General features: G+C 36.1%; 1 protein-coding gene across 2 annotated transcripts in view; it reads left to right on the forward strand.

Annotated features, from left to right (window-relative positions):
• Positions 1–26,916, forward strand: part of LOC140149773 (uncharacterized oxidoreductase YccK-like) — a 32,488-nt gene extending 5,572 nt beyond the window's left edge. The window contains exons 2-10 of one of the 2 annotated variants that reach the window (XM_072171820.1): positions 5,312–5,439; positions 6,981–7,109; positions 7,645–7,707; positions 9,106–9,243; positions 11,757–11,810; positions 21,025–21,183; positions 22,061–22,291; positions 24,636–24,797; positions 26,345–26,916. In XM_072171820.1, coding sequence (XP_072027921.1) covers positions 6,993–7,109; positions 7,645–7,707; positions 9,106–9,243; positions 11,757–11,810; positions 21,025–21,183; positions 22,061–22,291; positions 24,636–24,797; positions 26,345–26,440 — 1,020 coding nt within the window. In that variant the 5' untranslated portion in view covers positions 5,312–5,439; positions 6,981–6,992 and the 3' untranslated portion in view covers positions 26,441–26,916. Of the gene's footprint in view, positions 1–5,311; positions 5,440–6,980; positions 7,110–7,644; positions 7,708–9,105; positions 9,244–9,295; positions 9,434–11,756; positions 11,811–21,024; positions 21,184–22,060; positions 22,292–24,635; positions 24,798–26,344 lie in introns of both variants that reach the window. The other variant, XM_072171821.1, reaches the window with a different exon arrangement.
• Positions 26,917–27,481: the final 565 nt, after the last annotated feature.

Genomic DNA, 27,481 nt, shown 5'->3' on the forward strand with positions numbered 1-27,481 from the left:
ACCGTGCATGGTCTGCAAGCTGCACGCTTGCAGGAGCTGCATGCGTGTTTTTTTCCAAAAACACGCATGCGCATGCATGCACAGTCTGCACGCTTATATAGCATGCAGGAGCTACACGCGTGCAGGAGCTGCACGCTTGCAGGAGCTGCACGCGTGCAGGTGCTGATGATAATATACAGGTATTTATACACTTCATGCATGTCTGCTGAATTCAACACTAACCTCATAGACTATGGTTTCCTGGGGGAAAAGAATCGCAAAAAACAGACTTTTGAAACTTACGCAATTCGATTTTTCTTGCAGAGACAATTCTTGATATGCTCAACATCAACAAGACAATGATGAAACCCCTAAAATACACTTCAAACTTATAAATGTTCAAAATTATTGGGAGCTTCTGAGGAGCCAGCACTTCTCTGATCCTTGGCAGTTGGTGACCTCTGACATCCCATACTGCACTGCTGCTTCCTGCAATTATGCGTGCAAGTGTGCAATCGTGCGCTGCACGCTTCAAGTTTATGCAGAGAATATTAGGTGTGCAATCGTGCACTGCACACTTAAAACATGTGTGCAGGGGAAAATGTGCAAGTTGCGTGCAGCGCACAGTTTATTATGTGTGCAAATATGTGACCATCCACATCGAAACGCTCGTAAAGTCGGCCCCTGGTCAATTTTGTTTTCTTGCGTATTTAGAAAATATATATCATAAGCATTACAATGATATATCATTTGACTTCAAACAATATCCAGAAGCGGGGTTATGGCTTGTTAAACTTTGCTACTTCAGTAAAAAGTTACATTATTTTGGTGCTACAATATATCTCTTTTTCTACATTGCTGGTATTAAATATCAAATGGTCAAATTGGCGGTCACTTCAAATCATCCCCAAGTCAACGAGGTTCAGGAATGTCCTCTCATTGTTAATTGTTGGTTAACTCACCACTTCAACAGGATTTAGCGAAAGCAAACAAAGACGAAAGCTATTTACTATAAGTATAAGCTTATTATCCTCTTCAACAATAGGATTAAAGATTGGTATTTTGACTGGACTGAAATGAGACACTTGTAGGACAATTATTAGGTACATTATGAATACAAGCTTTGTACACATTTTGGACTGTAACTCGAAATACAATTTGCCGACTTTACGAGCGGTTTGAGATGGATAGTCACATATGTGTGCAATTGATACTTGCATGCATTGCCTGCATGCACATGGCTAGTTCGCACACATGAACACGCTCTTGCTCGCTTCTGCACACTTTTGCACACTTATTTAAGCGGTTAAGCGTGCAGCACGCTTCTGCACACGCTCTTGCTCGCTTCTGCACACTTTTGCACACTTATTTAAGCGGTTAAGCGTGCAGCACGCTTCTGCACACAATTTTTTTTGCCTGCATTTTCGTAAGGGATGTGACAGCTTTTTAATCCTAGTATTCTATTCATGTTACGCTAATTGTGAACCATCCTTCTGATACTTGAGTGTTTGGACAAGCAGAACGGTCTTTTGTCTACCTCTCTGTTTGTAAACAACCAGGAGGTCGAAATTGTCCTCCTCGCCGAATACGAAAGTCAGCGTAATAGTACGGCACTAGTCTATATCCAGTCTGGACACATCACACTTCATGTGTGATGTTATACGCAGAAAATGGTACATACTGTTTTTTTTCACAACAAATGACTTACTCACCAATATGTCTTCTGTGGCCAAACTTGATTATTTAAAGTCCTACTGCATTATAGTCCACTTAAAATATCAATTTGGTTGAAATTTGTTGCCAAAAACTGTGTTTAAATGTGTTTATTCCACCACATAAATTCTTGTGATCAAAATTCCCACCATTAGAATGTGCTATCTCTATAGCATGTAGCCCTTTACACATAGCATGTAACCTCATCTCTGCTTATAGAAGCTGTTACAGGCATGTGTATACAGCATGGTTACAGATAGGAGCACATTCAGGCTTGGTTAAAGTCTATCTTGTTATGATATGTTTGGTAAATTGGCCAATTAGGTCAAGACATGTCATCAATTTAACCTTGGCATGAGAAACTGTTGCCACTCATGCTTAAAATCCACCACATTATGGTGGATTAAAGAATAGCTTAATCTATTATGTACAGCTGTGTTTGGTCAAAAGAGTATAGGCCTACTTCATGACTTCTAATATTATTTGCCCCAACACATGTGTCTGGCACTTAACACTTTGGGTGGAATATTTGGAAACAGGTATTTATTTTTTTTTAGTCCACAAAATGTAAACATGGAGACATGTACAATTACAGAATTTGACTTACTGGAAATGGGTTTTTGCTGAACAAAAGTAAGTAAACATTAGGGATCATATTTTTCAAAAATGGATTAGGTTTCAGTGTATTTTGAAAATGATGGGTTTGTGTGAATTTTTAAAACTGGTGCAGTTATCATGTTTTGAAATATACACTCTTTGACAGCTTTCTCCGTGCCTGTTTGAATGCCTGGTTATACCATGTACCCATACACTAGGTATGGGTACATGAGACCAGGTATAGTGTGATGTGTCCAGCTAATCTATACAAAGACATACACGGATAACCTGGAGGAGCTGTCAAAAATACACATCTTTCAAAACAAAGATAACTGCACCCATTATGAAAATTCACACAAAACCATCATTTTCAAAATACATTGAAACCCCTTATTCCATTTTTGAAAAATATGATCCCAAATGTTTTACTTACTTTGTCAAGCAAAAACCAATTTCCAGTTTGTCAAATTCATGTCTCAGAATGTTTATATTTTGTAGACTGATAAATGTTTCCATATATTGCACCCAAGTGTTGGTGCTAAACCCCTCATGTGGAGCAAATAATATTACAAGAAGTCAATTTGACCAAACACATAAATAGATTAGGCTGTTCTTCCCCATCCATAATGTGTTTTGAAACATGACCAGGCAACATTTTTCCATATCCTTGAGTCTAGATGACAGCATGTCATAATTTGATTGGCCAACACCAAACATTTATACACATAGTAGCAGGGGTAGCATTAAGGCCCGAAAGTCGGGGGTTGTTTTTCCGTGTTTTTCACTCCCGACATATCGAAACCTTTGGGGAACTAAGATTTTCCGAGCTATTCCACACTTGAACTCCTATAGAAACACGAGCTAAAATCGGGTCTTTTTTTACATCTCTTGCCACCGAAACATAATTTGTAGCGATATAACCTGGATCTGCTAGTTACATGGAGCTAATACTGTGATCTTTTGATTTAAACAAAAATAAACATGCCCGAAACTTGTTTAGACTCGCGTATCTAGGGGTAAACTTTTTATTTTTAGTCAAAAATCATGAAAATTTCAGTGTGAGTTTCGCGTTTCTTGAAAAATCGGGAGCTTCTAGTCAGCTTCTATTCACCAGAAAAATAAACAGCGCCATCTAATCACTTGGATCTCTTGAGTAAAATTTCTTCAAAGTGACCGCTTTCCATTGATGTAACATTCATTTTGGTGGCTTCAGATTAAGACTCGCGTGTGTTCAAGAAAGAAAACATCGTGAATTCGAAGTCTGACTGAAATCTAGTCATCAGGCAGTCATATCCTAGTCTTTTGCACAGACCTAAACATTTCGACGCACTGAATGCGCCAAGCCAATCGATCAGAAAGTAAACAAACAACCCGCTGAAGAGGTTAAGTGAGCTATTGTGCATAACATGGACAAGCTTCGTCGCAAAGTTCGTGTAGATTCTATCGTATTTGTGGCCAAATTGTAAATAAATTTTTAATTTTTTTATTATTCTGTAACCGCAGTATTGTAAAATAAGTAATACAGAATAAAGGTGTGTATTTGTTTGCAATAAAACACAATATAAAGTGGTTAAAATAGCGATAAACGAGTCGTATGTCAAAATAAAAAATTTGACCGATAGTATCATAGATTTCAGTGCTTCGTTGACAGTATCGATCTGTGTTCACTATGTGTGACCTGTGCGTTCAGGCCAATTTTGATAGGGCCCTTTTTACTAAAAAGGTTTCCATATGGCATGCAGAAAATCCAAATACATGGGGTGAAAATTAAATCTTGGGGGGTGAAAAATATTTTGCAGTGTAGTCAGGGGTAGGAGTAAGGTCCAAAAGTAGAGGGTCAGAGTTCACCCCTGAAGCTTGCACATATTCCCAATATGGAGGGTGAAAAATTCATATTTTTTTAATTTAGAGGGTCATTCACCCCTGATCAGGGGTTAATGTTACCCCAGTACCTCTGCATGGTAGACCTAAGCCAAGCTCTTTCAGTGAGTATAGAAATCTCTGTTACCAGTGTATTGAAAAGCACATGGTCGGTGAAGTGCATCAAAGAAATAAATTGTTTTTTAAATAAAGACTTGATACAGATTATTAGGCTACAATCATGCTGTACATAAAGGCATACATGCTGCAGTTTGCCAAATGAAAATGGTGGCAAGTTTGATCAGAAGAATTTATGTGGTGGAATTAAAACATTTATACATCATTTTTGGCAACAAATTTCAACCAAATTGTTATTTTAAAAGGATATTCTTACAGAAGGACTTCTCCTTATCAAGTTTAGTAACAAAAGACATTGGTGAGTAAGTAACTTGTTGTAAAAAAATTACTTTCACCAAGTCAATCATAGGCCTATGTTTTGTTATAAATGAGTGCTAATTAAAACTTAAGCAGCCAGGGGGGCACTCAAATATAAAAGTTGTAAGCATGTGTGTGAATGCACTTTCAGAAAAGCACCCTTAAACAAGGACAACCATTGTGTCTTCAAAATGACCCTTAACAAGGATAATGGTTTGTTTAAAGGACAAAGTTACAAGTGGATTAAAAATACAACCCAGCAATGATGCATGATCAATTTTGAAGAAAAAAAGTAACAGATATCAACTTTCAAGGTTTCTTATTTCCTTTATTATTAAGATTACTCCAACTGGATACTTCCTAACTGAATTTGGTGCTCAGTTATCATTATTCACTTGAATGGGGGTAAGAATGTGATTGGATTTAACAAAAGATACCCTAATTATTTGCTATTTAATCAATAATTTTGAGACCCTTAACACAGGCCCGCGCGGGCCCGCTTTGCAGTAGAAAAACCACCTTTATTTCGCGTTTTTGTTCACACACATGCTTACAACTTTTTATATGAGTGCCCCCCCTGGGTTAAGCAGTATATACATGTTGTATATTGTAGCCTTTTATATACATCAGAGGCAAGTTCATTATTGATTGGAGATTATAATTATTTATTAGTAGGACCTATAAATAGACTAGTAATGGTATATTGTGTGTATGTGCTTTATTCCAGGTGAGGTCTTATATCAACTCTGCACACAGATATTGGAACCCACCTTTGTGCCTGAATTGTTACTGCATAGACTGTAACCACAGGTGAATGAAGATCTGAGAGTATTGGTACCGGTATCCCTGGTATTGGTAAGTAAAGTTTTAATATGTCATTCATAGCTGATTTTTGAGGTGTTATAATACCCTAGTGTAGAAGTATACTATAATATAGGCTTATCATGTACATAGCCTAGCATAAAAATATGTACTAGGTCAAGTATAAATAACATATCCGAATCATCTGGACTTTCTCAAAAATTGGTGAGGGAGACCTTTATATTTGTTAACGTGTAGTTACTTGTTACAAATTTACTATTCACTTATATATAAAATTGAAACTGCAAAGTCTTTGTCAACACATAAAAACAGGGAGGATGCCCCTAAGATTTTTGTTAGGGACCGTTCATTATTAAAGCTGAAGGGGGGGCAATTAAGAGAATGTTGAGCAATGGTCCCTTATTTCCCCAAAGCCCTACCCCTAGCGTGAAGAAAGTGATAACCAAAAACTTCTTATGTGTTTTCTGAAAACAGTTTTCATTACAACAATTTCAGAAACAAAGTAATGGGAGCAAACAAGAAAAATAACAAAAATATTTGAAAATATATCCCAAAATGGGTGAGGGCGGGGACAATACATGTTATTTATTTTACTTGGCGCTATATAAATTTATTACATGTGGCATTGACCGAAAGAGATATATATAACTCCCAAATGTACCAATGGATGGATGATTTTGCAAACCACAATAGAAATATCAATTATTTCTGCTGGTTATATTAGAAATGAAGTACTGAGTTGGACATTTTGGCAGTCACAAGTGAAAAAAGGTGAAATCAAAACGGACATTCTGATATAATATATAGACCCACAGAATGTGCCTTTTAGAGGTGGGAAAATTCTTTCTCTGGCGAACCATATTAGTTTGAAATGCTTAAAAGTTAATTCCAAAAAAATCTCACGTGCAAAGTTGAGGCCTATAAAAATCAAAGATCTTACATTTAACACCAGGATTTTTTTTTTAAAAGGTATATCCAAGTGCCATGTTTTGATCTGACATTACTGAAAAAAAAATTATATTGTATTTTATTTGACCGAGAAAATTAATTTCAAAGCAAAAAGATGTATATCTGAATTATGCTGATTTCAACATGCATTGATCGACTTTTAGCACGACTATGCATAACAATAGAGGATGGTCACTGGCGTACTGAGTGATTATATAGGCCTCTAACTGTATACAATCAAAGAAAAAAAAATCCAATGGAGTTAAAAACAAAATCTTAACTTACATTTTGTTGAGATGAGGGCCGATTGTTCCATGAAATGCAAGAGGCAAAACTGCTACGCACTACATATATTTTTACGGTCTATTGTGTGATCGCAAAGGCACGCAAAGCTCTATTGCATATGTGAAGGAATGCAACGCTGACGTGATTGTTAGACATGGCACAATGGAACAATTGGCCCTCATTAATATGCGAGAATTCACAGCATATGCACAGGGACTATGACTGTTGATACATGGTCTGTATCGTAGTAGTCTGTGGTCTTTTAAGACCATCAGAGAGAATCCAGAATATTAGGAATACAATAAGTATATAATTATGTTGATCCATTCATCTTCCCACAGCAAACAGATTGCATGATGAATAGAGTTCAGCTTGGTAGCAGTGACCTTCAGGTGTCTCCTATCTGCATTGGGTGTTGGCAGTTTAATGGTGGCAAAGCAGACGAGACATGGCCAGCTCAACAAGAACAGGTATGAGTTTAATTCTTTTTTAATTTTAAAAAGGATAGACTCACATAGATATTCTGCAGAGAAAGGTTTCCTGAAATCGATGTGTTTCTCTGCGCCTCCACATTGTCCCTGTGGAAAATCTTCCACATGGAGAGTATGGATTTAAATGGATTTAATGCATTATGCAACTCCATTTGAATTTCATACACCCTCTGAGAAAGTTTCAACAAGAATCTTCCACAGAGGGATGGTGATCGAATTTCAGAGGGAGTTTGTTTAATAATGTGCTAGGTCCATTTGAAATTCATACCCCCCTATGGAATTGCGATTTTTCCAAAATCTTCCACGAGGGAGTGTGAACTTTAAGTGGAATAGTCCATTTTTAGTTGGCCAATTTGTTTTTTTCATGAAACAAGCTTAAAATAATTCCTCCTGCAAGCCTGAATTGAAAATAAAATCAACATTGTGGTCCAAACAGATATTATTCTATTATTATTTTACTATAAGTATAATTTGTATCATGTTCTGTGAATTTTTTTCTTAAATTTATTTTCAGGTATCCAAATCCATTGTTGACAAGGCTATCGAGTTGGGTGTTAATTTCTTTGACACGGCTGAGGTAAGTTTAGAGTGTGCACCTATCACAAACATATGTTATATGTGACATGTAACAACATCACAGTCATGTGTACAGGGATCATAATATAAAGCTGCACATTGGGCTATTCCATTTAAAATCCACACTACCCCTGTGTAAGATTTTGGAAATATCTGCCACAGGGGAGTATGAATTTCAAATGGAATGAGCACATTAGGCAGCTCCATGCAGCTTCATTTGAATTTCATACACCCTCTGAGAAAGATTCTACCTGAATCTTCCCCTGAGGGAGGGTGACTTTCAAATGAAGCTGCTAATGTGTTAATTCCATTTGGAATTTATACTCCCCCTGTGGAAGATATTTCCAAAATATTCTACAGGGGTTGTGTGGATTTTAAATGGAATAGCCCATTATGATGGGTATGATATTTTTTCTGTAAAATTTCAATGTTGAATCAACAGAGTACTTATACTTATTGTTTAAAAATGGCTGGGAAGTGTTTCATTGGGATTGGTGACTTGTATGAAGTTAGCAAGCTGCAGCTGGTGGGTGCGTATATATGTACCATGGATGAAAAAGATAACAGACCAAGTACAAGCAGTCAAAGTCTCTGCATCACCCGATAATGAGGGCCGATTGTTCCATGAAATGCGACGGGCAAAACTGCTATGTAATTACCGCGTATTTTTATGGTCTATCGCGTAATCGCAAAGGCACGCATTGCTCTCTCGCGCATACGCGGAGGCACGCATCGCTCGCGTGATTTTTAGACACGGCACAATCGAACAATCGGCCCTCATGAATATGCGAGAATTCACACTATACAATACACTGGGACTTTGACTGTTGATACACGGTCTGTAGTAGTCTGTGATATGTACTCACAAAAATGCTCAATGTTTAAGTCATACATTTAGCACTCATCAGCATATTTGAGTATATCTTTGCTATCTGACATAATATTTTGATAATTTCCAGACAACAAATATAGTTAATAAGACAGGGATGATCTCTAAATTGTCACTTGGCAATTGGGTAACATTTTTGCTTTTGCTCGATGCTTAGAGACTTAAATTTTCAGATTGAGACTCTACCTTAAACGTTGCTGAAAAGCCTCCTTTTGTGATCATGCAAAGCAGACAGCAGATATAAATGAAATATACATGCATACAGATATACTGAGGTATAGCACATTTATTTTTGAAGCCACAGTCTCACTTAAGTGATCTGCACAATATACCCTTATCATGTTTCAAGTGCAAATTCTATAAAAAAAACCAAAAGGCTACATTTTTACTGCAAGCCTAAAATGATTGTGTGCATTTCTAGCTATCTGTCTGTCTATCTGTAATGGACTCATAGATATCCAGTAGTATATATGATTTCATAAATGTTGTGTTTTGTTTCTGACAATTCAGGCATATGGCAACCATGGTTCGGAAGTAGTTTTAAGCAGATGTTTAGCAGGCCGACGTAAAGATGTCATCATTGGATCCAAATATGGCCTACATAAAGGTGCACAAGCAATACAGTACTCAGCCACAGATATTGAAAAAGTAAGAATCACACACCCCGATTGATGACTTTGTTTACTGTTCTTCTATACAGGGTTATGGACGTCACAAATCTGAACAAGTTCTTGGGCAGTGTCTTAGTGGTAGACGAAGAGATGTTGTGGTGGCTAGCAAGTTTGGGTATAATAGTAAAAGTGGGAGCATCCCATATGATGCACTGGATATACAAACTGTAGGTTGTATGATTACACCTCATAAATATTCATGAGCAAATCATGCCACTTTATTAGTCTATCTATTTCACGGCGCACTATAGTTTCTATATCTACATGACAAGCTCAGTTTGATCAGAGAAGATGAGAAGAAATCATCTTCTCTGGTTTGATGTAATAAAATGAATACTACATGGTTTATATCGGCCCAGAAAATAGGGCAACTGTTTTTCCCCTGGTACTGGCTATCATGGCCTAACCCTTCAGGTTTGGGGTGATTGGCCTGTAGCTAGTACCTTGGGAAAAATAGTTTGCCATATTTAAACTATGTATGTAGTATTAATTTTGTATTCTCTTCACCTTCCAAGCAGCATGAATCTTTTGTCAAACAAAATCAGGGTTAATTTTTTCAATTTCAAATATTGTTCTTGTCTGGCACTTAGTAGGCTCCCGGGAGTAGGCTACCCCGGGGTAGGCTACGATCAGTGCTGGACATACTTGAACCTTCTTGCGCTTTTGCCAGTAGTGCTATGTAATTCTAATTGGATATTGGGCGCACTAAATAATTACAGGCATGAGACACAACAGGATGGCGCTGCATGATGGAACTGGCTAAAGTCTTTTGAATTTGCTAGGTATTGTTGGTGTTTTTTAATATGTTGATGGTTTTTTTGGTGTGTGTTGGTGTGGAAAATAAATAAACTTTATTACCCATATTGGACACTGCCCTCCTATTGTGTATGGGATGAAATCAAAACTGGACCGCCAGTTCCATCCGGTTTCTATTGTTCTAAACTATGGCAACCAGACAGAACCGAACGAACCAGTGGTCTACTTTATTCCAAATAAGGCGCAGTTTGAGTTTAGCAAATGAGTTTAGAGTTTTGGGAAAAGGTTAGAGATGCATTAGACCCCAACCTTTGACCGAGATAAGGAAAAGAATTGACCTTATACTGGTGACAGATCACCTGTCACTCAAAGTAGATACATGCTATGATTGGCTGTCTTGCTGATTGACCAACCCCCTACTTGCAACATACTTTGAATGATGCAGATACTTACCACACCCCTATGGGGACAGGTGAAGACTTTTCGAAATGTTACCCACCAAAGAGAAACCAAAGATTATTTTCATCCCAGTTTGTAAAACAAAACTTTAATTCTTTAATAAAATTTTAATACTCATTTCAGTGTTATTAGTCATAACATGGAAAGGCTGTGACAGATGACTAATTTAGCTTGATTATGACATATATGTGTAATCAACAGATTATCAAATCATGCAATCACATGTCACTTATTTATCATTTACCATCAGCTTACCACCATGCTCTACCAAACATCTCTTCTTGTTAATGATTTTTATTGTCATTGCTATGTTCATCTTGCAATAATTTTACCCAAGGAAATTAAATGGTTTGTGAAGTCTTCTAGCTCTTGAAATATTTATAAAGTTAAATGATTGCCACAACGTACAGCTCATTGTCCTGTTGTGACATTTCCTGAAGATTGGAGAACCACAGACCTGTTACTGTAATGAGCTACTCAACGAACCATGAAAATAAAGTCATTTGTTCTGCGTATTGTGATACCTCATTTGGCATGATGCGACTTTATTATTTTGAGTTACACCAAAAAGAGAGCATTCAAAAGTGACAAAATTGACATAGACTTTTCTCATAAAACATGCTAATAAATAGGCAATTTTGAGCACAGCAAGTGAGTGTTGATATATCAAGGTATAATGAGCCTGTTAGTATAGCCAGTAGGAATCACCCTGAAGGAGGAAATTTTCCATTCAAGGCAGTATAACTGGGAGGAAATAAAGTTGCATCATGCCAAATGAGGTATTAAAATATGCAGAACATCTATTGATTACTTTGGTAAATACTGAGTGTCTTTAAAACCAAAAGAGGACTTTTCCATCTGGTCTAATGACACTAATGCACTTAAACCTCAGTGACTAACCCCTCCCCTCCTCCTCCCCCTCCAGGTCCTTGATACAAGGCATACCCTGGCATTTGTTATTAATTGCCAACTCTTTTCAATGAGTGAGTCTACCTGGTGTTAAACACAGGGACCACCCCTGCCATAATTATTGTCACAGCCTGTTTAGCCATCATTCATTCAAGTATCCTGCACTAACTTCCAGTCACTCAGTCCTGCTGAGACTCAAACCCACGATCATTGACCTGGTGGTGAAAAGGCGAGCACCAGTGCATAGACCAAATGAGGACTTCCTCAATCTGGTATATGACACTATAAATACTCTTATACTTTGGTGACATTTATTATGCTAATAACATGTTAATTTTATTTCTCATGTGTTTTAACCAATCACAGGCTTTGACTGACAGTCTGCAGGCACTGCAAACAGACTACATTGATCTATACCAGGTATGTAAAGAAATGGGACCAAAGAAATAAGATTGGAGAAGGCACAATCTGCCATATTGGTTTGTTGAAATGGGAGACCACTTGAACGTTTTACCAGCGAATCCCCGGTGGCATGAAGTCTGTAATCGTGTGCATGGCACCCGAGGGGTCCCTGGGTCAAATCTCTTGGTACCAAGTGAAATCTTTGTTCATCTTCTTTCCTTTTTCGTTCCTTCGCTACCTTCTGGTCCACGTTAGGGTTAGTGACCATAACAAAATATACCAGTAGGTTTCCACTTTTGCAGCTGTACAGACAATAATTTTATTTAGGCATTTTAATGCCTGTCAGTACAAAATGCCTAAATAAAATTATTGTCAGTGCAGCATATAAATGAAGCAATTAAAATGTTAAAACATTTTAATTTCTTCATTTATTTTTAACCTGGGTTTTGAACTAAATTTGAATAAAATGGTATAACTACGGTGCAAAAAAATGGAATTCACTCCCAAATGTAATTAAAAACCAAATTCATTTTTGGAAACTGCATTGGTCATTTTCTATTAAAATAATAAGCACACATAATTCAACAGTAGTAGAACAATTTTATTTCATTTTTATGATATTTAATATTTAATTTTTCTTCAATTTCAGATGATAAAAGTGAAGAATCCCATGTCACATCACATGATAATGAATAAAAGTGTGTGAACAGAATTAAATGTTAAACTAGAGCGGTTCTCGGCTTTTCGCGGTTCTCGGCATTCGCGGTTCTCGGTAGTGTGGGTTGGTCCGTATGTGACGTTTCTGTTCAGAACCTTGTGTGACCCTCCCCCAGAAAAAAATCATCCGCCACCACTGGTTATAACAAGGGCCTTGTAAATGCAACTGGTGAGACAGAGCCTCCCATGACGCTTTGTGTTTTCAGTCTGATTTCAGTTCCCTAACAGGTACAAAGTTTACGCATTATCATTAGGCCTACCAAGTATTGTATGTCCTATAATCTCATATGTATGACATGGATCTTTACCATGATTGTGCAAGCCAAAAAAATATCATTTCAATACCCCAAACATGCGTAAGACCATGTTTTACACATGCAACCTCAAGTTTAGACATATAATTTAATTTGGCCTAAACCCTCATGCACGGAAAAATCATGCCGCCACCAGGGCATTTTAGGGTGCACACCAGTAAATAACCCCCACTGACTTTCTGTACAGACAGGGGCCGGAAAACAACTCAGTTCTTCAAAACTTCCCTTTCTGCAAGCAGAAGGTCAGATGACGACATCCATTGTGAAAATTAATATATATGGATTTCAGGATTTTTTTTCCAGAAATATTGTAAAAAGTTCAACCTATAACCCATACAGCTAACGCCACCTCACAAACAGCTTGGTGTTTCTGAAATGTAACACATTTTGAAAGTCGTCATAAAAAGTCGGATCCTGCTAAATTTACACAGACAATCTAATTTACAGGCCTAAATGAGGATTAAATATGAATCAGGGCCTAATAGTTGCCTTTTAAGCCTTTTCTAATGTATTACATTAAGTCATATTGCACATTTCCTCGTTTCAAATACTGTTTTTTTCACTTCCAGGGTGTAGCTAGACTTCTCCGTACTCCACTTGCCAATTGTGCTTCTGGCTATTGCATTTAAGCTTAAAACTCTGATTATTATTTGTGCACAATTGATAGATTTTCACATCTAATCTTTTCAGTCACCGTACTCCCTCTGTTTGTTAGCTTCCCAAGTGGACTACTGACTTTGGATTGGATAACATTTTTAACGCTGGATTCTATGGAGAGTTAGGCCAATTTCTGGCCTAACTAAAATTGGTCATGATGTAATGCATCTTTAAATGAATCTGGCTTGTGATTGGTCCCCAGATATCGTTATTGATTGAACAAATTCAGCAGGATCGGTAGAGTAAGCTAGTAAACCAGAGTTCGTAGTATCTGATCCAAGAAAATGCACTTACTGTGTACGCGTTTCAACAACCACTGTTGTCTTTGTCAACACTTGATGAGGAGTGACTGCAATGTACTGACAACCAACGCTAGAGGGATATGTAAAATCAGGCGGTTTTGGCAATTTTAGCCATTAAGCCCCCCCCACCGCATAAATCTGAAAGCCCTCTGAGCCCCCCTCCTGGAGACGACATTGCAAAATCAATGGAGAGAAACTATACTACCTTGTTTCTTAATAAAATGTAACGGGTACATCAGGCAACTATGAGAGCCAAAAAGGCCTCAAATTGAGCAAAGAAAGACATTAATTTTCACGTGCATTTAAACCAAGACGCTTCATTAGTGGTGTTCGCCCTTAATGTCATATTATCATGACCGTTTTATTTTGTTTTATGTTAAGTATATGTCATATTACATGTTTCACATTTGTACGATTTTAAATAATTCTTTATCATGTTTATAGGACATGCTCTGTTATATTTTTATATCCTCTTTTCATTCTTGGAAAGATAGATCATGCTTTTTATTTCACCCATTGTGTATTTCTTTATTAATTTGTGTTTATATGGCGATTTCAAGTGGGATAATAACTCCTGGATGACGTAAGCATAATGTTGATAGATTTAAATATCATTATAAATAGGCACTTAATAATAATGATATTGAAATAGATTGATAAATAGATAAATTAATAGATAAATAAATAAAAGATATATAAGCCCAGATAAATAATAAATATTTTGCCACTTCTTGTACGTTTTATCATTATTTTATCTTTTACTAATTCTTTTTTTGGACATTTCTTTATTTTTGTTTTAGTACAAGTGATCACTGAGTATGTTTAACTGTGGAAATATCGGTAGATAAGGTGTTTTTATTTCACCCTTGAGTATTATGTATAAGTGTATCAACATACATTTCACATGTCATGATTTTTCATTGTTTTATTTTAAAGCAATTCTTTATTGGGGTGCATGCTCTCATATATTAGGGTTTTTTTTTCATGTTCCTCTTGTCATTCTTGATAGATGGCTGTTTATTTATGTCGCGTGTTAAGTATTTTTTAAATTTTTGGTCGAAGTGTATAATTATCATCAGACACATGTCACATTTTTATGTATGATTTTGCATTATTTAATTTCAAATTATATAATTTTTAAACGATACTAACGTAGTTCTTTATTTTTGTTTCTGTGAATATCATCCGAAAAGTAGGCCTCCTGCACATTATGATTTTGCCTTGCTTTATTTAACTCTTTACTGGGGTGCATGCTCTCTGCTGGTTTTTTTCATGTTCCTCTTATCATTATTGACAAGATAGCACCTGCTGTACGCTGTTTATTTATTTCGCCCTAAATTATTTCTTTACTTGTGTTTTTAGATTTTGAAGTTTATATCATGATAGCACACGCTATGTTTTTATACCAACTGCGTTTTTTTCTTTTTGAAAACAGTTCTTGTTTCAAATCCTGGTCCGCAATGTCAACATTCAGTTCGTTCATAAAATATGGCTATTTATTTATGTCGCGTGTTAAGTAGTTCTTTATTTTTGCTCGAAGTGTATAAATATCATCAGACACATGTCACATTTTTATGTATGATTGTTCATTATCTAATCTTAAAATACATAATTCTTTAAACTTATTTCTTTTTTTCTGTTTCAGTGAATATCATCCGAAAAGTAGGCCTCTGCACATTATGATTTTCCTTGTTTTATTTAAACTCTTTATTGAGGTACATGCTCCTCTTATCGTTATTGACAAGTCAGCACATGCTGTACGCTGTTTATTTATTTCGCCCTCATTTTCTTTACTTTTGTTTTTAGATCTTTAGTTCTTTATCTTTGTTTCTGTGAATATCATCCGAAAAGTAGGCCTTCTGCACATTATGATTTTTCCTTGCTTTATTTAACTCTTTACTGGGGTGCATGCTCTCTGCTGGTTTTTTTTTCATGTTCCTCTTATCATTATTGACAAGATAGCACCTGCTGTACGCTGTTTATTTATTTCGCCCTAAATTATTTCTTTACTTTTGTTTTTAGATTTTGAAGTTGATATCATGATATCACACGCTATGTTTTATACCAACCGCATTGTCTGTTTAAAGACAGTTCTTGTTTTAAATCCTGAATACAATGTCAACATTCAGTTCGTTCACCTCACAATGCGGTGCGATGTTATATAACTGTATATATTGCAGGGTTGCCAAACCCACGATGTAATAGGCCTAGGGCAATAGGATGAGTTTTGAAGATTTTCCTCGCGACAATTTCCTGTCCTATAGACACCAATTGATGGTTAAGAAAAATATTGCATGACTTCTCAACATTGGCTTACGCGACTCCTGGTAATTTTTTTTTATCTCATAGAAACCAACGGTTGATAAAAAAAAATATTGGGCGACTTTTTCAATGATTTGACCAGGGTTTGCCCTCATTTGTTTGGCAACCGTGGTCTGTGTTAAGTGAATATATTTCGTAAGAAAACAATTATCATAGACCATGTAGACAGAACGGACAATGGTCATAGGCGCTCTCCTCCATTTTGAGAAATATACTTTTACACACACACTACATTTATAATTAAAATGATCAGACCATGTAGACAGAACGGAGAATGGCCATAGGCGCTCTCCTCCATTTTGAGAAATATACTTTTACACACACACTACATTTATAATTAAAATGATCAGCCTTAAAGTTTTACCTTTTAGTGGGTTAAGCCAAACCTAAGTGGATGAAATATAAATCAACACTTCTGGCACTGATTGGTTTCCGTAGTTGTTATATGGAATACGAGCTGTCTGTAGCTACAAAATTGTATGCAAATCGGCTTTTGCCGGGCTTCTCTTTTTCGGCGTTTTTCTCATTAAATTAGGGTCCCGTTCAAATAAAAACTAAACTGGTGTCTAGATGTAATCACAGTTAACACACCAGGAAAATTATAGAATATACAACAACCTAGTTACACCTGTAGACCGCGAACAAACATGCACCTGGCCAGACCTGGCCGTATCACTTAGTGTTCTCCCTACGGATACCCTTAAGGGTCACACAATGATGTTTATTACAATATAAGTTATATAATGCAAATAAACATTGCTGAACTACATTATGTTCACACAATTTTGTCCCTTTTTTTTTTTCTTTACCTTCTCAAGGACCCCATTTTCAATCAGTTATTAGGGCCTATATAATGACTTTCATGGATGATCCTGTTTTGACAATATTTATATTTGGAACTGGCAGTATTATTATTATTTATAATAAAAACTATTTTTAAAGGTGAAACTCATTGAAAATAAAGTTATATATCAATGGAAAGCTTATGATGTCAGGATACTAAAAACTATTTTTTCTGATTTTTTTGATAGCCAATAAAGCTGAAAAGTAAAAAATGAATGAATTTTTGGTCTTTTTAAGGTGCCCAAAAGCACCCAAATCGATCGTCTTTGACCTTGGGAATGCTCGTGACGTAAGCTCAGGGTTCGCAGTCACCTGATCCTACTCGGAAACATGTAAACAAGACTTGCTTCCTGTAATTTGCAAGCTGCCCGGCAAGTCTGCTTTTGTATGCATTTTCACAATAAAGCTTGAAATTTGAGGAATCTTCAAGTTGCTGGTTCTTATATATAGAAATAGAATTATTGTCAACACGTAACACAGCGACTCACTTCGTCTTCCGGTCGCATTTGCGCTGTGTGTTTATATTTGGAACATTTACAGGAATAAATTTTGCTGATGAAGTAGCAATAAGTTGGAAATATCAGAATGTGAATATCAAATCGGTCATTTTGTCTTCAAGTACAGTATGGTCACGGATACCGAAGAAACAATTAAAAAATCCTGTACATGATGTACCTTATTCTATTCCTTCATTTTCTCATTGTGATAAGTTCATCTCAACTTGGTGTGACGATCTGAACTGGAAGCACTAGCAGTTATTTTTTGCAGCCTGTTATTATTCCGGTTCTTCGGAATACTGTAATGTACTGAAATAATTCCTATGCATATCGTGGATGGTTTGGCGGGGGTTTGGCCTATGGACTCCGCAATTTCTTTGCAAAGCATCCCAAATCACCCCAGCACTTTTCCCATTTTTAAATCCACATACTTTATTCAGGAACTTCATTCTTGATTTGATCATGATGTTTCCTTCATGTTATTCTTATTATATTGAAGATATTTCTCATGTAAAGTAATTTGATAAGCTCAATATTGTTAATTCAAATAAACTCAATCAATCTTCAGGTAGCTATGCTACTGAGGTCATGCTATTTTGCTGAAAATTATATAAACTACATTACACACACTTGTGGCAGGATTTGGTTTGAAAAAACAATTTCTCAAATTTCTCAAAAACATCTCAAGTTTCTTGATTGCAATTATTGTACTTTGTTCTGGCTTTGTATATATACATTGTGCATCCTAGCTACATCTGAGGACCGGTACATCAAAAACCACATCAATCACTTGGTCCAAATAGCTATGCTTGATGCATCTAGGGAAATTGATATAGCACCAATCATTTATACACGCAGATTGAGCAACACTTGAAGGTTTGATCTATATAATTTCAAGACACTTAAAAATGCACAACAGTAACCAATATTATGCATTATCTGCAAATTCTTGGTTACCCCATCCCCAATCCTTTGCAAGTTCTACTCTTTGTGCTATTGAAGTAAGAACATTTAATTGATAGCTTCTTCCAATTGATGCCCATACACCCTCTATGGAGAGTGAAATTCAAATCGAGGCACCCATTCAGGTAATCCCATTTAGTGTACATCCATATCAAAAGCGATGCACTTGTCGGCTGCTACATGTGTCTCATTTCACATAATATCTGGAGTGAATGCCAGGCTTGTCTCAAGTGGAGGTCATTTCGAATCATCCCCAAGTCACATAGTTGAGGAATGTTCTCTGTATTCCTAAACCATGTGACTTGGAATGATTTGAAGTGACCTCCACTTTGGAGATGGGCCTGGTATTTGTTCCGTGGTATTGTGTGAGACACATGTAGCGGCCGACAAGTGCATCGTTTTGATATGGATGTACACATTTGAAGTCTACACCCCTGTGTGGGAGAATAAGGTCATGTCTTCTACAGAGGTGTATGGATTTCAATTTGAATAGCCCATGCTTCCTTTGTTGTCTTAAATTAATTCTCTTCTATTACAAAAATACAATAATTCAAAAGTTATTTTATGCTATTAAATTTAAATTTCAAGTAAAGCTTTTTCATTTCAACTTACAAGCCCAATTTCATTACATTCCCTGAGTACACTAATATGATATTTAGTCTGCATGATATACTTGTGCGTTACACCCTTTTCATGTTCATTTACCTGTGTAGGAACGACCTTGTTCATACAAACAGTCAAAATTAATAGGTAAATTTTCACGGGAATATTTTCTGGACATGTGACACCCATGGGCCCAGACATATTAGCATTATAGAATGTGACCCCGAGCATAGTGAGTTGTCTACCAATGTATTTGAATAAGAAGAATTCCTCCTTTGATGCAAAATAAGTAACTTGTCGCAAGTTAATAATATTATGGTAAGAGTTTCCATAGATAAATATTTTTTTCCGTAGGTAGATATTTTTGAAATTACGTTTTGATGATATTGTGAAGAAATTACGATTGCATGATATTCAATAAATTTGCAATACACAAATTTCTATAGAAATTGCAGCCAAGAATACTACTATTCCAATTCAAAATTACTAAGACTTGAATAGCGAGGTCATCGCCGGGGGTCAGAGATCAGGCTCGAGGTTACACTCACATTGATACGCATTGGTCACATGTCCAGAAAATTTTCCTGTGAAAATATACCCATTTAATGTTGACTGACAAAATAGGAAAAGATTTAGCATAACAAACGAGCAAGCCGTGAAATCAAGCATAAAAGCTATGGAGTGTAAACTGTCTCATTTATATTATTTTATTTTATATTTATTTTATTATTATTATTATTTATATAGGAATAACTGATAGGAGCCAATGCCCTTTGAACAAGTTAGTTACTATCTACTCTAGTTCTTTTGACAGGTTTAAATTCAATGTTTGTGGAATATGTTTCACAGCCTTCATCTGATGTTGACCACCGTAACATGTTTGTTGATCTCATTGCTATCTACCAAAGATAGCCCTTGGACAAGCCAGTTTACCTTGCATTTCAGGGTGATTTTGGTGCCCTTGTAGTTTCTTATGGTATTTCATGGTGTTTCAAAATAATGGAACAAAAAACAATGGTGTAACATCTTAGGTATGTGTGAAGCCGATTACTGACCACAGATCATGACATGAGTATGTATGTTGCAGCTCAGTTATTCCTATTCACACAAGTCATAGTCCATGGCCAGCTGGTAATTATGGGTAGGTGATAACTACAGTGGAATTTCTAATTGAATGAACACGGCCTGATATAGCGTGACGATTTTTTGCGTACACTGCGTGATGCGTGAATCCAACCATGCCAACGCGCTCGTGATTGGTTAGTAGGTCGTGCATTCGTGTTGTAGTTTGAAATGCGCAAAATACGATCAGGCGGGGTTGGATCGAATACAGCTGTTGAAAGCTGCATTTGAATACCTGAGTGGAAGAAGGGCCCAAATCCATCAAAACTGTTTCTGAAATATTAAGAAAAAACTTAATATTTGGAAAAGCTTTATAGACAGAATGTTTTCATCTTCAGGGGACCTTTAATACACAAACATACAATATTACATATATTCGAAATTATTATATATGATGTTTCCATAGCAACGTCTTAATAAGGTCTTAATACAAGCAGGAGTTGGTCCCTTCTTCCACTAATATACTGCAAGTGCCAGTTCGGTAAGCAGATATGTTATAAATAGCTACAGAAATTTGGTAATTATCCATTGATTGCATAAGTTTAAGCATGTACATGTAATATGTTAGAAAGAAAGTTTATTGTAGTGAAAAGCAGATATCATGGATGAACAAAATTCCTATTTTATCCAATATTTGTGGAAGAAGGGCCCAACTCATTGGAGTTGGGCCTTTCTTCCATGAAAACCATGAAAACCATGATTAAGTGTACGTGGAAGACTATTTAGAAAGTGGATTTTGACTCATCTTTCACACACAAGGAAGAACAGTCTGCTGGTAATAAAATGATGGGTCTAACTCATTTTTGTAAAAAATTGGAGTTGGGCCCTTCTTCCACTCAGGTATTCAATTGGAGTTCCCAATATAAATGTATTTGTTTTTATTTATGAATAGGTGCACTGGTCAGTTAACATGAAGGATGTGACAGAAACCATCACAGAATTGAAGCGTCAACAGTCCCTAGGACGGATCAGGCAGTATGGATTCTGTAACTTTGGTGAACAGGACATCAAGGACTTTTATGATGCAGGAGGTGTGTCATGCTCTAACCAGGTATGCCAGAATTTAGGTCATTTTTAGTGATGCTTCTCATTGCCAGAATGGGGACTAATACTAGGAAATACCCAGGAAACTGAATGGAGCAATTAGATGCAGTTCATGAGAGTCAGCATCAATGTTACAATGTTGTTTAATATTTTGGGACATATTTCCGATGAAACCACGTAATCCAATGGTTTTAAATGCTGTATTTTTTATAGTAAATTGTTTTAAAAAGAAAATAGTCACCAATAGTGGTTCAAAATGACACTGTACTAGTAGATTCAAGAGCTTTAGAGAGTGCATTGGGTATTTCTTGCTCTTTACTTTTATGTTTGGAAACAAATTTTCAGTTTAGATTTTGGGAAAGGTCATAAATGCCATTATTGGTGTGATCAAGCAAAATCAGTCTGAAGTCGGGCATATTCAATTTTCATTTTTGTATAAAACATTTACAAAGCTATATTTTGGAGAAAACCCCATGAAATTGAACATTTAGTTCCAAAGATATGAATAGTTGAAGTGTTTCCAAAACAATATGCAACAAAAACAATGATTGTCTTTGTTTGGCTATATCTGAAAATCAGTATATCCGACTTTTGACTGATTTTGCTTGATAACATCACATTTTAGTAAATTTTTGTATCTCATGAGCAAAATGTCATTTTCGTGAAGTGGGTCCTGAAAGACTCGTCTTGTGTAGAACTATCACAAGAATAGTTTTGAAAATCATAAAAAAAACATTGGAAGTGGGGGGGGGGGAGACCTATGTGCTGATTATGTTGAAATGCTTTTTATGATGTTAGAGGGTACTCAGTGGTTTGCAATACATTCTATAGTCATGGGAAGACAACAATAAATGTTCTTGTTTCTTATTTATAATCACTTTTAGCTTCCATATAACCTACTGTGGAGGCCCATTGAGTTTAAGATCCTGCCAGCTTGTCAGGAAAGGAACATCTCAGTACTTGCATACTCCCCACTCCAGCAGGGCCTCTTAAGTGGTCGCTTTCACCAAGCAGCTGATGTTCCTGAAGGAAGACGTCGCACCAGGCATTTTAGCAAGGATAGTACAACTATGTCAAGGCATGGGCAAGTTGGAGCAGAGACGGAGACATTTAAGGTGAATCAACATTTTTTTGAATAATTAGTATAAACAAGAACAAAATAAAGTTCAGTTATACATATATGTAGATTGGGCTTTTCCAGTTGAAATCAAATTCATTCCTAAGGCTGCGATCACATAGAAGTATATGGTATAAGGTATTCGGTATTCACTATACGATTAACGCTCATTCGATCAGGCTGAGTTCACATAGTATACTCATATGTGAACTCAGCCTGATCGAATGAGCGTTAATCGTATAGCGAATACCGTATGCCGTATACTTCTATGTGATCGCAGCCTTATGGAAGAAACAATCTTAAGCTTCCACAAAGGGAGTATGAAATTCAAATTGGATTACCGGAATGGGTGACTCCATGATTTGAAATCTACACCCCCTGTGTGGGATATTAAAGGCCCATTCAGTGATTTGCTTATCCAGACGATCATAAAAATCATCAGATTTTGGTACCTTTGTCATTGTCATAGATGTGCTAACATACCCTGCTAGTAGTTCAGCCGAAAGCTGTGTATTTCAGACAAAATAAGGCATTTTAAATGAATCTGTAATTTATATACTGACAGTATATAAATTAGCTACATGTATTTGAATGGGGCTTCAACTTCGTTAATACTGCTCTATTCTTTGTTTTTTTGCCAAATTTTTCATTTCAAAAACACCAAATGACAATTTGAATGACTTATCTTCACATTTAAGCAATTTATAAACAATTTTAATTTTTTTACACTTTCATTGGGATCACTGAATGGGACTTTAAGGTTGTGTCTTCCATAAGGGGTGTGTGGATTTTAAGTAGGACAGCCTATTTGAAGGATTAGTGTCAGGCACTTGGATTGTGGCTACATTGTGCGCATAATCATGTAATTGATTATATATAGACAGTTAAAGGAGGGTGGTCTGATTGTAACACATGTTTTCTACCTCCACAATCACCAAAACATAATTGTGACATGATCAAGGGGAATGAGTCACATGTCGACCCTGGTCAAAAATGAGTTTTACATACATTTCAAAAGAGGACATTTAGAGCTTTCAGAAACTGAAAACCCCATGTTGATACGACTTTTCTTTGCAAAGTTACGTAAATTTATCAATGGCGGAAAACAATATAAAACAAAAGAATTTTAACACTTTCTTTGCCAATATCTCAAAATCAATATTCATTTCCCTTGATCGTGTCACAATTTATTCAAAGTTTTGAGTTAGATTTCTCCAGTGGCTTGGATTCATTATTCTGATTCTAGAAGCAAAAAATCACATGTGACTTCTCTCTATAGTCCGAAGGGTCGCTAGTCTGAAGGTTCATTAGTCTGAATGGTCGCAAGTCCGAAAACCAAATTAAGTTATCTAATCCGAAGGTTCTCTAGCCCGAATTATAAGGGTTAGTGTTAGGGTTTAGGGTTGGTGAGCCTTATTCTATATTCGGACCAGAGAACCTTATTTATTATTCGCACTAGCGAACCCTCAGACTAGAGAACCTGATGTTCGGACTAGCGAACCTTTTTCAGAATTCGGACTAGCGAATGGTAAATTACCTGTTCAGACTAGCTAACCTTTGGACTATGAGCCTTCAGACTAGGGAACCTTCGGTCTAGAGAGTTGTCGCCCACTGTAGCACATAGAACAGTACAAGACTTCAGGGATATTTTTTATACTGTCCAAACGAAACATATTTCAGGCGTTAAATTTAAAGGGTTAGGTCTTAAAACAGTCTTTCAAATGACTATTCATGTGGAAATATGCACACAAATATTTGATATTCTCCGCTTGGAGGGGCACAGAATTGATCTAGGAGTGCTGAATTTGCTGATTCAGCTCCCAGGGCACATAACCTCCCTTGCCCCCTAGCTACACCACTGATTTTGCCACAATATTGGAAGAGCAAATTCAATACAATACAACACATTTCATGTTTAATATACAGCTTATTAATTTATCATCACCTGTATTATAGAAACCCAACAAAAACGTTCGGTTATATAAAGGGTTTGTCTAGTTATATAAAGGGTATAAAATATTTTAATAACATTCAGACAACATTTTTGAAAATATTCTAACATAATGTTATTATGTGTTGACAAAATATTCTGCAAATATGTTTGCTAAAATATATTTGGAATAGCAATTTGACCAATATTTTTAAAATGTTATAGTGTTTTTGCATATAAAACATTTTCAAAATGTCTGTATGACCTTTATATAACTCAACATTTAAATGTTATTAACATGTTTTGACCAAAACCAAAACATGTATATAACGTTTTGAAAATATTTTTGTGTTTGCTGGGAACATACTTTTGTAAAACATCATTATACATTTCTTTTTCCATATTTCATCAGACCATCAGTGCTATCCGTGAGCTATGTAACATGGCTGACATCCCTATGTCTTCAGCAGCATTATCATGGGTGTTATCCCAGCAAGGTGTAGCTTCTGTTATTGTAGGATGTCGGACACCAGAACAACTCCAAGAGAACTGTAAACTAATTCAGCTCTCTCAAGTAAGTGATCATTCCTGTAATGAAATAACTTGAACTTCATACAAAGAAAACATAATAATGTTTAACACTGAACTGTGGCAAGCCAAATGTGTAATTGGATCAAAAAAGATGGTGTATCTTCGTCATTCCAAGACTTTCCATTGAAAATCCAAGTTGGTTAATCTTGGTGAGAACCCATTTTTTGGTAATGAAATCAGATTTTCCAATCAAACAAAGATGTTTTTTTGGTGCCAAAAAATCCAGACTTTTTGAATGCAAATCGTTGATTTTTGACAATTAATCAGGGTTTTTGATTGAGAGATTGGATAAAACCTGGTTTCTCTATCAAAAAACCTGACTTATTGCCAAGAATTGAGGTGTTTTAATTAATTTATTCATCTGCCAAACTACTATACTGTAATACATTATTCTGGAAGTGGTAAGGGTTCATCGGGAAAGTTTAATTGAGTTTGAGTAGTGAAAGTTCATAGATACATTTAGTTACTCACATTTTTGTAGCTGATGTTCCAAACGGGAGGATTTAAATATTTTGATACCTGAATGACATGACACTTGCGGGAATTGAGAATATAGGTCAGCAATTGTTGTTTTTCACATTATCTAGAATTTTTTTATACCTAAGAAATTCAGAGGGAATTTCCCAAAATAATGGAAATTTCAATGAGTTTTTTTTATTATTATTAACAGGGTGAGGCAATGGGGGAAAACCAAAGTTTGGGGTGATTATGCCAAATTCAGATGTAAAATGCAATAAACGCTGTGCCATTTTCAAACTTTTTGAGATACGACCACCAACCAACATGTACCACATAATCCTACTTAAAAAAAGTTCCAAAGTTAATTGTTGAAAATATGACCAAACTTTGTAGGTAGTTTTTTATTTTCTTTATATTTGGCCAGTAATATTTGCCAATATCTCAAATTGAGGAAAGTGGATAAAACGTTTTTTTGCATCTGGACTCTGGATGCTGCCATTGATGAAGTATTCTTAGTCAGTGGGAGTGGTCTATTATGTCTACACATAATCTGATTGGACAATCGCATGATTTTGGGTGTCGTCTATTAGGCTGTAGAAGACCCCACGTCATCATGAGTGTTGATAACGTATAACACGCTCATAGAGGTGCGCGTATGTATCGCGTTGTATGCGTGACGAAAGTGCGGAATACTCACACGCTTAGCAGTACGTGCAACAAAAGATATGAAGTTGTAAACAAGTTTCGTTCATTTTAGAAAAAGGGGAGTTTTTACGATGGTAACTTAATTTTTGCTTTAAAAAATAGTTTACAGTCATTAAAATAATATTTAAGTGACTAAGAATGAGAATAAACGATAGGAATTTTTATTTTGACTATCTTCTACCTATGATAGATGACAGGCAGGTCCAATATTTTTATCATAGTGGTACCAGCTACGCCGGCATCCACTACTCAAAATATTGGACCTGGCTGTCGTCTATCATAGGTAGAGGATAGTCAAAATAAAAATTCCTCTTTATTCCTCCTTTATTCTCTAATTGATGTTTTGTCTTGTTTGTTGTCATTTAGGATATTCAAAAGCAACTCGGTGAATGCAGTGAAGAACTGAAGAATATGTTTGGACCAAACCCTGACATGTGGGCAGAAACATCAAGAGTGCATTAAACAGTACTGACCCTATCCAAGCCATTATAGGATTTCTTATCAAAATTTTATTTTGTCCCTACACTTTGACAATAAGATAAATATTATTAGTAATAAGTATAAGGAAGGTTTTCATTAATTTCAAACTGAAAATGATGAGGTAAAATGACAGAAAGACTACACCAGGCACAAAAAGAAACTCGTCAGTTATATTCATCCTTGCTGTTCAATAACTTGATAATTTTGGATTATTCTGAAATATACAGTTTGTTAATTGGACTTTGCTTTCTCATTTGACACCCTGTTCGTGAAAAACGAACAAGAATTGACCAAGATATGCGCCTCCAAACCTTCAAACCCCAAAATCAAAAGTTGCATTTTCAATGATTTTCAATGGGAACGCATCGTTGTATTGCACACAAGCACCACGGGCCAATCAATAAAGCACACAGTGTAACAGGCACAATTGAATCGTTAAAATTGCAACTTTTCATTTTGGGTTTGAGAGTTTGAGGCGCATATCTTGGTCAATTCTTGCTCAATGTTCACGAAACAGGATGTCAAATGAGAAAGAAAAGTCCAATTAACAAAATGTATATTTCAGAATAATCCAAAATTATCAAGTTATTGAACAGCAAGGATGAATATAACTGACGAGTTTCTATTTGTGCCTGGTGTACTTTAAATCTCAAGACATTTATGGCGTACGTACAAACAAAATATAATGGAATGAGACCCTCCTCCTCTAAGTGTGTGCTATAATGTGATGTGGGTTTACCATTGTGTAGCACTCAATTTATATATACCATTTTTCACCCTGATGTGGTAGTGATGTCGGTGCGCATTCTATCAGGCATAACTTCAAGTCACTAGCGTTTGTTCAAAGTGCTTGTGTACACACGCATGCGCTTAAAGACGCTGCATAGATGTGCAAGCGAAACAGCAGCTTCAAAGTGTTGACATCACTGTCACATCAGGGTGAAAAGGGGTATAGCAACGACTTCCATGTATACCAGATAAAATGAACTCCTTCATGTTGGAGGCCCATGAAAGAGAAATAAT

Source organism: Amphiura filiformis, chromosome 4 (genome assembly GCF_039555335.1).
Source record: "Amphiura filiformis chromosome 4, Afil_fr2py, whole genome shotgun sequence".
Classification (NCBI taxonomy): domain Eukaryota; kingdom Metazoa; phylum Echinodermata; class Ophiuroidea; order Amphilepidida; family Amphiuridae; genus Amphiura; species Amphiura filiformis.